This window comes from Apteryx mantelli, chromosome 4 (genome assembly GCF_036417845.1).
Source record: "Apteryx mantelli isolate bAptMan1 chromosome 4, bAptMan1.hap1, whole genome shotgun sequence".
In the NCBI taxonomy this organism is placed as follows: Eukaryota; Metazoa; Chordata; class Aves; order Apterygiformes; family Apterygidae; genus Apteryx; species Apteryx mantelli.
This window is the reverse complement of record NC_089981.1, coordinates 73,827,025-73,844,474: the sequence shown is the minus strand read 5'-3', so window position 1 is coordinate 73,844,474 and position 17,450 is coordinate 73,827,025. Positions and strand designations below refer to the sequence as shown.

At 40.2% G+C, this 17,450-nt stretch overlaps 1 protein-coding gene across 6 annotated transcripts in view; it reads left to right on the top strand.

The window, feature by feature from the left end:
* SYNE3 (spectrin repeat containing nuclear envelope family member 3) overlaps nt 1-17,044 on the top strand; it is a 72,761-nt gene extending 55,717 nt beyond the window's left edge. For 2 of the 6 annotated variants that reach the window (XM_067294925.1, XM_067294924.1), the window contains exons 19-21: nt 1,802-2,161; nt 15,675-15,807; nt 16,837-17,044. In XM_067294925.1, the coding sequence (XP_067151026.1) occupies nt 1,802-1,999 (198 nt within the window). In that variant the 3' untranslated portion in view covers nt 2,000-2,161; nt 15,675-15,807; nt 16,837-17,044. Of the gene's footprint in view, nt 1-1,801; nt 2,162-13,342; nt 13,474-15,674; nt 15,808-16,836 lie in introns of those variants that run through there. The other 4 variants (XM_067294928.1, XM_067294926.1, XM_067294930.1 and 1 more) reach the window with 4 other exon arrangements.
* Nucleotides 17,045-17,450: the final 406 nt, after the last annotated feature.

Sequence of the window (17,450 nt, the reverse complement as noted above, 5' to 3'; positions counted from 1 at the left end):
CTAGTGTTTGAGAACAGACTGCAGTATAAACAGATGACTACTGTAATACAGCCAGGGCAGTGCAGCTTTGATTTGATCAGTAAATGCAAGCTGTACCCAGTGAAGTTCCCCAGAGGTGTTTAAAGTCAGAGTCCCACTTACATCCTAATGTTTACCCATTGCCCACTAACCACTCACAGTTCCAGCATTCAGGAGCCTGAGTTTTTGCTGACCTCCATGAGCAGATTGCAACCCAGACACTGTGCAGGTCAGAAAAGATAGAGCAAGTAGTTATTGCTCTGCAGCCTCCACATCTGCCTGATACTATAATTAAATTTCACCAGCCCTTTGATATAATGGAAGTACCAACTACAACAGAAGGAAGATTTCACAGCACAACTGTCTCATGCTCTGTAACTGCAGCTATATGTTTGCCTTCATAATTAGATGTGCAAGCACTTACACAGAGCTGCAAGAGACTAAGAAGTTTACACAGCAAGGGAAGAGACCCTTTAAAAAATAGGAAAGAGCTATTCCTTTCCTCTGCCATCATTCTGCTTTCTTATCTTCTCTGCTGATGTTTCCTATAGACTATGCATGATGGTGCTTTAGTGGGAGGAGGGCATTGCCTAATAAGGCATCCAGTAGAGGCCAGAAGCCATAGTTTTGCCCTGGCACTGACATCCTCTGTGGCTCAAATACAATGCTAAGCACCTCTGACTTAACTTCCCCTGTGGAAAATGTGGATCCCACTTCAGTGAATATTCTGAGATGATATTTGTGAGGCAGGTTGATGCCTAATGCGGTAGCAGCATTAAGTGTTATTTCTATGTTCTGAGTATAAATCATGTTTGATGAAATAGATGGATTGTTGACCCATCTTTTTTAGGACTCCCTTACAGATAGTTGGATATGGCCTTTCTGTGAAAAAACACTGTTCAGTTTATTGGCAGGAGATATCTAGGAAACCTGCCAATGGAAATCTTACTTCTTAATTAATATTTCCTGAACTCCGTAGCTCCAAATCTGTTCTTTCTTGGTGGTGCCAATCCAGATTAAACCCATAAGTTTAACTGAGATACTCTAGATTTGCACCAGTGCAAAGAAAAGTGATATGTGACTTTGTGGCTGCTCAGCAGTGAGTGTGACTTTAAGGTCCTCTCCACTGTCTGTTGTGTTTTCCTTCATTCTCTTGCATCATGTAGAACTGTTAAGACATGCCAGGTAAGATATCAGAGGTATTGACGCAGACTTCAATGCAGGGTCCTTTTTCTGGCCTCCAGCCTCATATGCCCCAAAGTCAGGGTCCAAAGAGCATGTTGCATTGAGTAGATGACTATGAGCTGCACATGAAGCTCTTTTCTGCTAACAGAAAGGCTGGCTCCTGTCTTTTGAGCATGAGCGCTCTCCTTTTACTGACACAAGAGTTGCTAAAGCAGACCTTCTGTGCCTTATGCTTACTGTGAGGAGACCAATTGGCAGCTGTGGTGTGAGCATTTATAACCATGGAGTGGACTTGATGGCAGTTGTTTTCTTCTGCTATTAGGTCAGAAGTGTTTCCCTGCTGGAAGAAGACAGTTTACAGCAGTGAATTGTTTAGAAGAGTGAAATAATCTCCTAAGAGAAATGATTTAAGCACCAACTTCAGCCAGCTGTAGCGTACCAAACAGCCAGGCTGGATCCTAAGCCAGTTCTGCTTTGGACAGCAGAGTTGAACGACTCGTTCTGCCGCACTGTCCGGAGGTCTGATGTGTCTGAAATGTGCCTGTTTAGTGATTTGTTATTTTTCTGGCTGAGTTGCTGCTTGGTTTGTGTCTTTCAGAAGCGCTCTGGAGGTGTGTGCGCTTTCCTGCGTCGAGTGTGCTGGGCAGCACTGCCATTGCAACTACTCCTCCTGCTCCTCCTGCTTCTGGCCTTTCTCCTCCCCCTGGCAGAAGAGACCCACAGCTGCAAGCTGGCCAACAACTTTGCTCGGTCCTTCAACCTGATGCTGAGATATGAGGGCCCACCTCCAACCTAACTTCTCCGCATGGCAAGAGGTGATGGTCTCAGAAACACAGACTGCTCCTCTCTTGGTTTTTAACAATTGCAAGTATTGTAGATATTAGGGCTTCCAACAAGGCCATCATATTAACTGGATTTGCCACATAAATGCAACATAATATTAGTCCACATTAATCAGGTATTTGAGCAAATTTAATATTTTTACAATATTTTATGATTATATTTATAATGTGTATATAGAGCTTGTGTATGTGTATGTATGTGTGTGTACATATACATACATACGTATATATGTGTGTGTATGTGTATATATATATATATATATATATATATAAAATTGCATATCTGTGGTCAAACTAATATCCACCATCCACTATTTGGGGATAATCCTGCAATGTTTCTGTTTCTGCCATCTTTCAGCAAGGAATACTGAATGATGTTTTTTTTGTTTTGTTTTGTTTTTTAATCAAATTCTTGTTGTTTACAACTGAAGTCAAAGTAATTATGAGAAGATGTGGGTATGCACCAGAGCGAAAATTGGAGAGCAGGCAAAATTGAATCATGTCTGAATACAGTGGTCGACATTCAGCCCAAGCAAAATTTGAACGATTCTATTTAAAATCTTGAGCTATTTTTTCAGTAGCTCAATGCAAGGATTGCAGAAGGCAATGGAAAAATTCCCACTGACTTCAGTAGGAGTGGGGGCGGGCCTCCTCTTGTTCTCATTTTTTAACAGGTTTCTTTTCCAATTATCATATTCTCCAGCCCACCTGAATCAGGAGAGGAATACAGTAGGAGGAAAGCTGGGAAAAAGAAATTTTTTTTATACATACCTATAATAGGGTAACTTTTAAAATCAGGTAATAATTTTCTGAACAAATTGTGAGGTCCACTAAACAACACCTTGTATCAGTGATCTTGTCTTTAAAAAGCAATGGTGATTTTTTTGTTTTATGAGGAGTCATTTGTGAATAGATCATAAAGCCGAAACAGTTGATGCAGCCTTGCTCAGCATCAGCAAAGCAAAACTCGGAAGTACTTTAATAATACCACCGTGGAAACAAGATTCCTTCCTAGGACATTGTTATATTAGTGATTTGTTAAACTGATGTAAACTGATTGCATCAAAGACAGTCAAGCATAGATTTCTATACAGTATAAACTCCAAGATGATGACAACTTGTCATTTATTTACTTAACCTTATGCCTGGTTTATCAATTTTTTGAGTGTACATTTTAACATTGCCTTTTAATGTAAACACAATTCTCAGCTTTACTGTGATGAAACCATTCTTTTTGGTGTTTCACCTAACTGGACTGCTGAGAGAGAAGGTAATTTCTAAAATTTTGTGCCATTTCTGAGGGCTGTCTCTATTTTACCTTCTTTTTAGCCCCAGTGGTAATCATCCCAAAAAAATGTTAGCAGAAGAAGCAGTCACTTTCCCCATCCTAGCTGTGTTGTGGGAGGAGCTTCTCTTCTGGGTAGCAGCATGTGGTATTCAGTGTTGTTTTCCAGACAAGTCCCAAAATAATATTAAATCTGTTGTGCAGGTGAATTATTTAGTAGCTGAGGGACTAGAGGAAGAAGTCATTTTTATGTAGCAAAAACATGAAAGTTTTGCTAGAACAAGAAAGCTTGGATAGAAGACAGGAAGGCACAGAAGCAAGGAGCTTGTTTTAGGCACAGAGCAGAGGAGAACAGGCAGATGTGAAAAGAGGACTAAATAACGATAGAGAGGTGTCAAACAATGTATAAAGCCTAAGAAAGGAAGTCATGATGAACAGACAGGACAAGAATATAGGCTCTTATGAAAATAAATGTCTTCAGTCCTGTTGATCCCATCTCCCTGCTATGGCATTGTCACTATTGTATGTTAAACAGAGCTTTATTCAGTGAGATTTAAAATGGGGCAAGCAACAGGGACTCTGCCCATGTTCTGAGGAGACTTCTCCACTGTCGGGACTATCACTGTGTTCCTAATAAAGTTTCCAGTTATACTGGCTTTGCAAGACCTGGATAAAAATGTCAAATTTCCACTAAAAGCGAAAAGGAGGCTGGGAAATTAGAAGATAGCAGGGAGGGTGAAGGTATTCATGTAGAGCTCAAGGGGAGTGTGAGGAGGATCTGAACTCATACAGATTAAAACGTGACTGTTAGGAGGTAGGAGAAGAGATCTGGAGAGCAGGCAGAGGGGGAACTGAAATCCGAAAGGTGAGGAGAGAAGACATACACTGAGAGAGAGAAATAAGACATTCACGGCTAAACAGGGAGGGAAAGAAGGCATGGTCTGTGCTTTCTTTCATGAAGGAGCCAGATGGAAAGGAGCTATAATTCATCAGAGAATGGGGCAAATGAATTCCTTCTTTGCAACTGTTCTTTCTGGCGGCGAAGGATGTACCTCCTTCTCTCCCCCGATTAGCTGTTCAAGAGCCATGCACATTTTCACAATGCTTCTCTAAAAATTGCTGCCAGCCCTGAGGGAAGAACCCTGTGGCTGCGCAGCAAGGAGCTAATCATCGTACACATCTCCATTTCAAATTAAATGCTCCAGTAGAAAAGAAGTGTGGGGGAAGAGGGGCAGTAACAAAGCCTGCTGTATGTGGTTGTTTATAGGTGTACTTGTGCATGCAGTTTTCTGTGGCATAGCTACACTGCACTTCTCTGAGCTTTGCTTAGCTGTTCCCTTGTGCTGAAAGTAAAATGCCAGTGAGAGAGGAAGAAAAAAATAATGAGGAAAAAATATAACCACTAGAGAAAATCAGCAGAGAGATAGACAAGTCTTACTCTGAAAGCACAGAATCTCACATCAGGTTCCTTTCTGACCAGCCTTTCTGATCTGGATATTTTCTGTGGGTTCACAAATACACGGGACACCACAGAAGTATGCAACTGGATAATAAAATTTCCATGGAAAGGACCATAAGAGAACAACTGCATCATCACCTTGATGTTTCAGGGTTGTGGCAGGTTTTTTTTAAAAAAAAACTAAATTAGAAACACTTTTGCTGCTGGGTTTGCATTCAATTTATTCTGTAAGTCCCCTGTTTGTAATCTTGGTGTCTTTTTGCTTTAAATCTCAGCAAATCCATTCTCATAAACTTCAAATAATTTAAATATCTCACATAAGTGATGAATCTTTCTACCTTTTTGCAATGGAAACTATCCAAAGCACAGGGCCTTGGTTTTCATCTCACTTAGGACACTTTCATTCCTCTATAAATGTCATTGACCTCACCAGGGTTGTTCCTGTCTTATGCAGATGAGAGGTGAAAATTAGGCCCTTTATTTTTCTAATAAAGAATGCAAAAAAATCAGAAAAGTAAATTTGAAATGTAAATCCAAAACTTGCTGTATTTTTAATTCTCTGATTTTACTTCTGAAGAGTTTGAGATACTGATTTCTGGGAGCATAAATTCTAATCCAGTCAGTGGTTTGAACAATGAAAACAGAATGCCCGGTTCAACTTCCCGGAATGTAAGCAAAGCTCAGATTCCTTAAAATGCATATTAAATCATTTACCATTAAACCATTTCCAAATCAGTCATTAAAATCTTGAGCATTGTTCTTCATGCCTGAATCTTTGCTCACACATGATTTGGGGGTTATGCCCTAGCTTTTATACCTCTAAAATCCCAGCTCATACCTCTCTGACATCTATACATAACAGATGTTTTATAGCTCAGCTTCATATTGGAGCCACTGCCTTAAGACACTCCTTGCTGAAAGCCTAGGATGTGCAAAACGAATAAGTGTCTGCAACTGAGTACTCGTGCTACCTTACTCTAATCCAGATCCAACCACTGTCAGAGTGCTAAAACCCTAAAATAGACCGAACATGTTTGAGCTTGTAAATTGTGCATCTGTCTCAGGCCATGTAGCCTATACTGCATGCAGATACCCAGCCTGTTTACAGAGCAGAGCTCTTGTGCATCTGTCCAAGCTTTTTTGCCTGCACAATTGGACCCAGTATTTGACTGACCACATTAATGACCCTCCAGTGTTGAAGGCAAAATCCTGCTCTCCAGTGCCCATGCATTAAAGTAAGAACTCTGCACAGCCCCAAGGGCAGACTTCAGACTCAGCCTTTGGAGTGAAAGCAAGCCTAACTTATAAATTGTAACTGATTTTGTATTTCAAGAGAATTTTCTATGACTGCAGTACAGCGAGGTAGAAATTTGCTGTTGTGCCACATGTCCATTAATAGCCCTTTCTCTGATTTTAACTAGCAATTAAGATTGTATTACATACTATTTATATATGACTTCTTCAAAAATCTGTATGAAAAGCATATTCTGTTATATGCACACACATTAGAAAAATCAGAGTTTCCTGAGCACAGAAGCTTCAGAGCAATCATAATAAACACTAGCTTATTTACCCTGGCAGAGACACTTACTGAACTCAAACATTTGGGGCTGAAAAGAAAGCTACTAACCTAACTGATAAAAACACTTAATGATAACTGAATAATTTTCAGAGCTCTTAGAATCACTTTCCATTTCTCCTTAATCCTATTCATTGGGATAGTCAAAGACCCCAGAAAGAACAAATGTCTTCTAAAAATGGCCATCATTAGATATGCAGATTGCAATCACTACATATGGGAACGAGTGGTATGTTCTGTATAGCTGCTGTAGGACCTCAGGAGTTTGTTCAGTCTGATCTCTTCTTCAATATTAAATAAGAAATGTTTTACTTTATTTGATGTGTGCATACAGATCTCATTAGCACTAATGAGATTTGAAGAGTGAGTTTATATACAAGAATTCTTTTAAATTTTGTCAATGAGAGAATACATTTTTCTCTTTCCTCAAGCAAAAATAAAAATCTGTATAGCAGAGATTCCCAGAGCAAACAAAACCTTTGGGAATAACTAAAGATTAGAGACTGAAATTTATTTATTATCCACCCTAGTAAAGTGGAGAAGTAGTTTTGCCTTTCAAGAAATGCTGGTATAAATACCCCAATAAACATATCTTTGCTGGGCATCATTCATGTCTTTTCAGGTCATAGATTACGTACCCAACTGGCTAAAATAACTGATTTAGAAACTTTATTATCCATTTGTAGTATCAGTTGCTAGCTTGCAGCTGAAAACACGTTTGCCCAATGAACTATATCAGCTTCTTCCAGAGTCGCCAGAGGGCTGTCAAGGATATTCTTAGTAGTTCTCAGATCATTGATCTGCTAGGAGCCATTACAAGTCTATTGCATTAATCTAGCTGTCAGCTGTTGGCAACTCTCAGAAACCAGTTTATTAAAATACTAAAGATAACATTGTCGGTACAGACATCATGATTCATTCAGAAACCAATCTTATTACTTTGTCATATTTAAACATAATTATAAATGGGTTATCCTGGGTTATAATCAGATTAGTCATAAGTATTGGGTAACTGGGTTGCATGTTTTAGTCACAAGACTTTTTGACTTGCAAATATTTTTAAGAATTGTGGGTTCATTTTGGACTTGCTCAATGGTAAAACAAAACAAAGCTAAGAATTTTGAATATAGCATTTTCCAAAAGAGTATAAAGTGAAACGGAATCATCTGTCATACAGCTGATTTTTTTTAATTATCTTTGGTCTATCCAATTTAAAAAATACGTGTCTACCAGAGAGCTATCAGTAGATCTGGGGAAAAAAAAAAAAGATTGTATCAGAAATAAACCAATTAAAGCAGTAGCCTAAATGGCACCGTTGTTACCTAACAACTTTAGCATTTGCCAGGGTTTAAATAGTTATAGTTGTCGGCTATCCTTTCCCCTATTAAATCACGAGCAAGACTGAGCTGCACTGCTGAAGGTATAACATCCCAGTGGAGGTAGCAGGAGACAATTAAGTCTTCAAATGGCAACTTGGTTTCTTGATGCAGGAGATGAACCTGTAGGTTTGACCATCATCCTTTGCGCAGCCATCCTGGCATGATGAGAGCAACCCAGGGTCAATGGCACAGGACACAGGGCTTGCCAATCTGCTCTGTCAGACAAAATTTTGACAGTGACCATCAGCATTGTCCAGTTTCACCTCTATCTGACTGTGGAAAGAGGCTCTCTTCAGGGTGATTCACTCCAGCTGAGATTTGAACCTTGGAGGTGCTTTTTCCTCTCCATCAATATAGAGGAAACCACTAAATTAAACCCTCCAGAGACAGATTAAACACAGGTAGTAGCTGCTGGTGCCTCAGGAAAAGATGCAGGAAATGCCATTGTAGATGGAAAGATAATCATGAAGGTCTCTGTTTAATCCCTAGGAATTAGAAGCTCATTGTAGAACTGAAGTAAGAGGTTTTCAGTTCCTTTCCAAGTAAATGCTAGGTTTGACCATTAGCCTTCTGGATATTTGGGAGTGATTCTATTCAGTGCCTTATTGAACACTTGCAGGTTTCTGGCTTCAGTACCTTTCATGGCAATAAGTTCCACATCCTACCTGTAAGTTGTCTGAAAAACTTATTCCATTGAATTGTTTTTGAAGTAGAAACCTTTTGTTTGGTGAGAGGGAGGGGGTTGTTTTGTTTTGCTTTATGGGCCTCTGCTCATTGAATCCAAGGAAATAGAAAGAGCAGCATTACCTCTTCAGTCCATTCATTGTCTTTCCTTCTTTTACCACGTCTTCTCTGCTTTGTCTTCTTCCTATGAGAAACAATTCCAATCTTTTCTGCTTCTTTTCATATGAGTACTGTTCCATGTTCTTGATCATTCCTGTCACCTTTCTCTAAGCTGTTTCCAATGCTAGTTCTTCCTCCACAAGTAAAGTGAAAAATCTGGTCCTGTTTCAACAAATTGAAACATCTATCGGCTGCCCAGCCACTTTGCTCCTTGGTATTACAGCTCCATCTCTCCATCCCCTTCAGCTTCCCTGTCTCTGCCCTGGCATCCATCCCTGCTGCAGCTATTGGACTTCTCAATCTTGACTGCCAAATGCTCCCCTTTTCCCGTTCCTCCTGCCATGGGTTGTTTAGATGTCTCATCCTCATGCCTTCACCCAGCACAGTCCAGTTTCAGCCTGCCCCTTCGGTCTTGTGTCTTAGCCTCTTCACAACAGAGCCCTGCATGCAGAATCGTCCCCTTCTTTCCATACCTCCACCCACTCTTGCTTTCCTCTGTTTTCCTCCAGCCCGACACATAGGGCAGGGTCTTGGTCTTAGCGTGACCAGCCCTAACCATTCCCTGTTGCAGTTCCTCCTGCAGATACTCTGCTTCAAGGCCCATTCCCCTGTGCTCGTGTCAGAGCAACCTTGGTAGTCGTCCGAGGGTACTCTGGCCCTTGACAGCCATCTCTCCCGTGTCTCCTGGCTGTGGCTTGCCCTTATCTGTCTTCTGCGTCAGCTCAGGGCCTGTTCTTAATATTCACATCTGCAGATCAGAGCACAAGGGTGTCACTTAGCAAACAGTTATTAGTAATGAAAGCCTTGCCATTAGCATTGTTCATAACCTGCCCAGACTCTTTTCTCTTGTTCCCTCTAAGCAGGTTTTGATGGGTAATCCAATTACAATGTACAGAAAATTGCCCCTTAATCAGGGAGAGGGCCCGTGTTTCAGCTGCAGTGCTATTACCCTCTCATTGTCGCTGCCTGCATAAGCACTACCATGTGCTCCCCAGCCCTGGGCTGTACGCTGAGGGGCGTATGCCCTTGAGCTGCTGGGAATGGTTGAATATCACTGTTATACATCATAATAAGCCAAGATCTTTTTTTTGGGGGGGAACTGGAAAAAAGAAAGAAAAGAAAATGGTCACTTTTAAGCAACTCATTTCACAACCCATTTATCAAGCACTTTAGCAAACCATTTATTTTAGCTCCTTTTTGTTCACTCAAAAGCTGTAAGTTAAAAAAAGAGAAAAGGAGAGGTGAATTTCAAGAGGCTGGAAGCTGGAGGCAGGCTGTGGTGCCACCCGCTGCTATCAGCTCTTTGCCTTGAGTCCGCCAGCTAGAATTCAGGGTTAGGATCTGTTATTTTTTCCTAACATAACCCGTCTTCAAAATCGAACTGTTTCTTTTGTCAAGTCAAATACGCATTGAACACCACAGACTTGGTTTCATTGCAGATATGAATGCCTCTGTATGGTACTTTCCATTGCTATGAAATATATATATATATATATATATATATGTAGATGTATACATATGTAATGGGGAATGTAATTATTCTACTTAAAGAAAGGTGACATTCCACATCAATGTAACTTTCAAGTGCAGCTTTTAAAGGAAAGTGTGTCTGGAAGGGAAGCTGGGAGAGTTTAGAGGTATGTGTTTTAATGACCTTTAATGAGCTTTAATAAGCTTTGAGTTAGGGCCTCATCCTCTGAGGTGAAAAGCACCCAAGATGATTTTCCCATCAGCTTCTCAGACCAGTCCCTGTAAAAGTTTTTAACCTGATAATCACAGATTGAGCACTGGCTATTTCTGAAGGTATCTGGATGTTGCATGTACCAAATATATGTCAGTTCTCAAAGTACCAACTTCCATTTTGTGAACACACTTGACTGAAAGTCAAAAGACACATCTTTGTCTTGCTCTGAGGCCCTGACTGTCTTTTTTGTCTCAATGGATGTATTGCTTTTGATCAGTCTCATTCTTTCCATTTTTCCCTTCCTTTTAATTTGTGCTTACTCAGTTTATCAGGTGATTGCAGAAGGGCATATTCCACCTGCTCAGCCTCAGAGCTACCTTTCTGGCAGTTTACTTTCTTCTCGTGTTTACTTGGGGGTACTGGACCACTGTGAAACAGTTACACAAGCAATAATGCGGGTGTTGCATTTTTCCGTCATTACCTTTTGTGAGATGTAGCACTGCATTGACACTGAAAAGTGGTAGGAGACCCAGAAGCTGCATTATTCTTTACTAGCAACTTAAGCAATGTACAGTGCTTCTGCAGAGGACCTGTCCTCACTTCTCAAAGCAGCTGGCTGTGTTGGGCCCAACTTAATTAACAAGGCTGGATTATAAACAATCTTGGATTCACTTCACCAGCACTCCATCAGTCTTGCTTCCATCAGTTTTTGTACTTTTGTTTAGTTTTAAGCTAGAAGAAAGTTTAAGGAATTGTGCTATGAGCCCCTTATAGGGTACATAAATATCCCATATACGTCACAAAAATTAAAACAAAATCAACTCTTACATTGAACAGAATTAATAAGTTCTAATTAACTTATTAAAAAGTTAATAGGAACAGGCTGGAGTGAAGTTTTCTGTAATCAAACCGTTGTCTGTTTTTAGTTTAAAAATCACCAAATATCAAGATACATTTTGCCACCTTCTGTTAGAAATGAACTGGTAACTAAAATGTGAATACTCCGGAATGAGAGGTTTGTCGATGTGGATCTAAATTTCACCAGTATGTCCTATATGCTATCACTGCTTCTGAGCACTAAGGAAATCTGAGGCCATTCACAACAGGAACTCATCTTGAGAATGGTTTTAAAATTCTCTAGAGCTCCTATCCCCTTACACATGTTTGCAGTGGGGAGGATCAGAAAACTTCATGTGAACCCTGTGGATTCTGTGTGTTTGAAACCCTGGCTTGAATTCAGGTCCCCACCTCAGCTTCTTGTAAATGTTAATATTCAAGTAGAACAAAAATGTTAGTGGCAATTACAGCATGAACATCGCTTGTTTATGTGTAGTAGCTGATAGCAGAGTCTGTAATAATAATCTATGTTTATACATGTGCTGTTCAATGTAACAGTTGGGTACAAAATACTTTTTAGTGTCACAAGAAAATAACTGGACTGATGTCACTTTTTGCTTGTATGAGCATAATTATTTGCATTGCAGGGACCAGTTCCACTTTTGTCATGTTATTTATGCTTTTTAAATACATTTGTGATAAATTAGGCTCATTTCTAAAGTAAACAATACTGGAGCCAAACAGCTGCCTCTGTACATGTGCATGTTGTCACAGCTGATATCAAGTCTAAGTCAGACTCCTTGTCTTGCTTAGACCTTTCCTTAACCTTTCTGGCTTGATTCAGGGAAATGTGGACCAGTCTATTTTCTTATTAAAAATGTGTTTTTTTGAAAAGCTAAACTTATTTTTTAGATCCTTTCTTTTTACAACTATTGATGCAGAAAGACTGTAACAATCATATTTTTCTAAACTGCCTCTTGCTTTGCATTGGGAAATAATATATAGATATATATTTTATTCTACAAAATTCCATGTAGTTTTGAAACTCTTTGTTTTCATGTATATCCTCCTATATGCCAGAATTATCTAAAGATGCTGTAAGCTTCTGTATACTGACTCTCTATGAAAATGTATAAAAATTTAACTGCATAAGAAGACTGACTTTATTTTTTATTTAAATGTACTGGAGCTAAGTCATCCTTAGTGTTATTCTACACTATATTTAAAGAAAGAAATCAGGTCATTTTTTCAGAAGTCTGGACCTCGTTATGTAACACTTCCTAAAAAGTCTTGACTGAAAGTCATGAGAATTATCCAAGAAATGGTGCCATTTCAGGGCCTGATTTTGTAGTTTATTCACACTGTTTAGGACCTTATTTCACAAGTACTCCCATGAAATTTTACTGGAAATGTTACAAGTAAGAGCCTATGATGTGTGAATAGCCAGGCAGAATAAAACCCATTTCTAATGAAGAACAGAACCTTTTAACTAGAGAAGAGGTTATGTTTTGAATATTTTAGGACAACATTTTATTTCTCTTCTGCACTGTGGATTTCTCCTGTATATTCTGGATTTATTCCATAACTGGAATGCCAGATTAAATCGATTGAAGTCTCATGCACAGATGAATGTAATAGAAATCTGCAGTGAAATATTGCAGAAAATGGCCTGATTTCCTTCTTCAAAACAATAGTTTGTATTTAAAGGCATTCGCAGCCTTGGCTTCTGTGCACATTTGAAATAGAGGTTGTTGGTTTGTACCTTGATCATGGTGTAATATGGAAGGACTTTTGCTCTCTGCCTGGAAAAGAGTAATATTTTCTCAAATAAAAGAATCAGATTCTGCAAAACTCTTCTGGGAATTAAGGGCAATTGGGACTTTCTGGGATCAGGCCACATTATTCTGAAAGTTTATCCCTTGATGACAAATAAAATATGATGTGGCTTTGTTGTTTGCAGGTAGGATAAAGAGACTGGAAATACATCATCCCCAGCCCTAGCCTTGTGACTGTTTTGTGATGCTTTATTGTTACAACTGAGCTATGCTGAATCAGATTATAAAATCAGAGTACTTTATTGCATGTGTCCTTTTTTGTAATGAAAAAATAATTGTATTTGACATTGCAGTTACAATGCAGTAAATAAACACATATGTATTTCTTTTTAAGGGCTTATATATTTTTCTGGGGGGTGGTCTCACATTTCCTCTGTGCTGATTTCTTACCATCAGTAGATTTGTGATGACCTAGAAGCACCCCGAACAAGCGAAGCAAGGGTAACATTTGCTGCTGCCTGCCTCCCTCTTTGCGCATGTACTGCTGGAAGATGGTTGTGCTGAATATACCTACTTCATCTAACCCTGTAAGATGTAAGACCATGCTGTTGTTTGAACAGAATTCTACAGGGCCCATAGAAAAAGTGTGTTTACTAAATCATATTATATTTCTGTATGATTTCTTAGGGCTCTATCCTTTGAGACTCCTTCTCTGGGGAGCCCAAATCTTTTAAGACAAAGGATTTTTTTCACAACCTCAGATTTGACATTAACTCTGATCACATGCAGTGAGTGAGCAGTTTAGCCACTGCTGACTTCTCTGAAGACTAATCACTGCAGCATCCGTGTGTGTGGATGCACAGCTCTTGTTAGCATCCAAGTAATTGCCAGTTTCTTTCTTGCATCTTTAACAGATAGTGTCTGCCAGGATCTCTGACATGAAAGGACTCCACGGGCAGTTACTTCTGGAAGAGTAGAAAACCACTAAGATGTTTTTAGATAATCTATGGCTAGATTGCCTGTTGCTTTTATGAATGCACTGACCTTTATTGAGTCTTTGTGACTTCTCTGAGGCTTTTTGTACCATGTGGTCCTATGAGCTGTCTCCTGCTAAGCCCCAAAAATACAAATACAAACACTTTAGCTGCTCATAGCTGTGTGAAGATCAGGGCAGCAGCTTGGATCCCTCCCAGGAGAGGACAGGGGAAACTGGAGTGCAGGGCTTTAGGAACAGCAAACTACGATGGTGATGGTTACGTTGCCATGGGTGCTATAATCAGTGCATGAAAGAAATTTCTGTTCTTACTAATTTCCTTTTTTCCTTTGCAAAGTATTTTCCTTTTGCAAAGTATTTTCCTTCTTGCAGCTTATTTTTTTGTGGCACCAGAAACAAGGCTTCTGGGGTATTCATGATCTTTATGTATATCAGGCCAATTCTTCTGGAACCATTAAAGAAACTTGGGAAGAACTGGTTTTGTCTCAGATACTGTAGACTGACCCAGAAGACTCTCTTCCAGCAGGGAGGAGAGAAAAGTGTCAGAAAAGAGAAAATAGCTCACAATTACATGGTGAGTGAATATTTTGTTGACCAGGTTCAGGCTGCAAACAACTCTGCAGCTGATCTGTGGGAGATGATACGGTCAAGGAGAATTACTCTAAATGCTTTTAGAGGACACCGAAATACTCCAGCCAGTTGTAAATCTCTAAGTCATACAGTACTGGAGAAACACCTGTTTTAGATAGCAACCCTGCTGTGAGAGGATGAAAGTATCTCTTTAGGTTGTAGCAACAAAAGGTGGCAAGTTCAATAAATAAAAATAATAGGGTAAGACCCTCAAGTGGAGTAAATCAGTGTTAGCTTCATTGAAGTTGTTGGAACTAAGTCAATTTACAGTGGTGAGGATCTGGCTCGTAGTCAACTGGGATTTTACAGAATGCTTAAAACCTCTCCAGTTTGTAGTTCTTTTCTCCCTTATGTTTGTGCACTAAATCGTATCCACAGAAAAGTCCTTGCTAGTATAATGAAGTCATTTCGGTTGTGAGCGTTCATTATATGATTAGGTAAAATTAAGAAAAGAAAAAAATCATTAGCAAAATCTTAAATAAAAAAGGATGGAGCAAGGTTACTGAGTGAGAACTATTTAAGTAAAATCAAACTCAGCCCCGGAGAGTTAATGGGGAGCGGCTTTCCATGGAAAAGGGCTGATGGTGTGGTTGATGCTGCGCATAGACACTGAGCGTTCCAGCCCTGAGAGATTAAAAGCGGTGGTTGGGGGGTTTTCTAGGCTAATATTTCAAGCTTTCTAAATTTCGTTTTTTGACATACCATGAATACAGCCTCGGCTTCCAACTGTAGAAAAACACTCTGATAAACACATATTGCTGGGGCAAATGAGACTGAAGTTTCATCCTGCTTTACTGTAGCATTCATGGCATTAAGAAGGATTGTAATATAATCCTCTTCAATGAATAACCCTAACAGATGTTATCAGGGTTGCTCTGTACGCGCTGCGGACCTCTTGCTAGAACTCCCTCTGTGGAAGTCCAGTTCATAAATTGTCCTAATGGGCTGCTTGAGTAGTCCTGCTGCTGCAGCCGCATGAAAGAGAGGTGGTTAACAGCGCCCTTGAAAGCCTGCATTATTCCCATCTGGTTTGCATTACAATACTGCTAAATATTTCATGCTTTTTGTTTTACAAACAAATAAGACTAGAACTAATCTTTTTGTTTAATGTTCCTTGATTGACATTTGAGTGGGAAAAAAGTTTTGTTTTGTTTTTTACTTCAGATCTTGATGTGGCTCTGCAAAAGCTTTTAATGGAAGATAGATCAACTCCGTCAACTTTTCTGGTGGGCTTTTTATGGCACCATTGATACAGAAAAAGATACGCGGGAAATGCAGATGATGAATGTGCTGTTCGGTGAGCTGGGATTTCTTTGCTTGCGAGGAGATAACTCGATGAAGTGCAAACAGAGACAGGGAGCAGACGGTGACTGCTTGTCAGCCTTACACAGAACTATCTCTGGCTGGGGCTGCTGGAAAACACGGCAGCTATTAGTACCCCTTTGCCCTTTCACAGCGCCCTGTCAGAGGATCTCCGAGCACTGTATCACGAGCGAGCCATTAAACCGCAGCGCGCTGAGCGTGCTTAATCACCACCATTTTACAGCGAGGGAAACCGTAGCCCTGGGAGGATTTGGTCGGCATTTTAACCTCCTGGTTCCCTAAATTCCCAGCTAGGTGCACAGTGAAGGTGTTCCTGTGCACGCTTTACAGGACCTTGTATTTTTGGAGCAGTAAGGGTGCCACTTCTGCAATGAGTTGTGCGCAGGCAGGATGCGGCGGGCAGGGAGGGGGCTGCTCCCTGCAGACACATTAATCCGCAGCACAGAGTTCACAGACGGGTCAGGAGCCCCGTTCGGATGCGCAGACTCCCCTCAGGCACCCGGCTGCAGAAACGTCGACCAAAGTAATGTTTCAGGTGGTTTCCTTTGACTCCCAAGCTGGCCCCGCAATAGCCGGGGCCCCTTGGCTACTTCTTCTCTGCTTTAATGGCTGCATCAGCTGTTTCAGCCGGCATTTGGAAAAATAACTTCGTTAGGTTTCCCACAGCTGCCCATTAGGCTGTGTTATCCATGAGGCCTCATCGCAGGATGGGATGTAAGGTATAAAACATTAAAATATTCACTCTCTCAGCCTTTTGCAACCTGGCTCTGCAAGGGCGTGATGGTAGTAGTTTGCATCTTGCATTGCAAGATGAAATTTTTCCTCAATGGAGACTGCATCAATCACCGCCCCCCCCCCCCCCCCCCCCCCCGTATTCACTCAGGGGCAAAAGTGAGTGGCAGGGACTGGCCTAATGCTTGTCTGCAAATATGCTCTATAACCTATGCTGAGCAAGACATCCATGCAGTAAAATTATTTATTGCTTTGTTTCTTATTTTTCTAGCATTTTCCTCCTGGCTGTCAAGGCACACTGCAAAGTTTAACTACATCTTGAATTCAACAGTCATCTGTGAATTAAGTCCTTTTTGCTAGTTAAGGCGGAAAGACAGTAGTCCTCAAGCACCTTACTACAATAGTACCCAATAGTTCCACTCAGGACTGTAAAAATAAATTGTAACTAACTTATAAACGCTGCAGTTTCTAGTATTTAATCATTTTCATTGTAAAATTTGACATTCCTTTTAAAAATTTTCAAATCCAGGAATAGTTAATGCCGAGTCATAAAAGCTTAGGAAACGGGTAAAATCCAGAGTGCAAGGCAGCATTACAGTGTCTGATCTGCTGTCTCCGATAATGCCCTCACAAGACAAGGGTCTTTTTTTTTTCCATTCCTGAACAAATGAATTGCAGCATGTATGAAATCTCCAGAGGCCATCTGTGACTGTAATTCATTTACCCACCATATTATGGAACAGATTTTCCAGTGAGTTCAAAAATCTGGGGAGGGGGAGGGAAGAGTATGATGAGAAGGATCTGTGATCCATATCTAAAAATAAAAATATTATTCAATTGTCATATTTGATGGATAAAGTGTCTGACACACCCAGCGAAGTCATA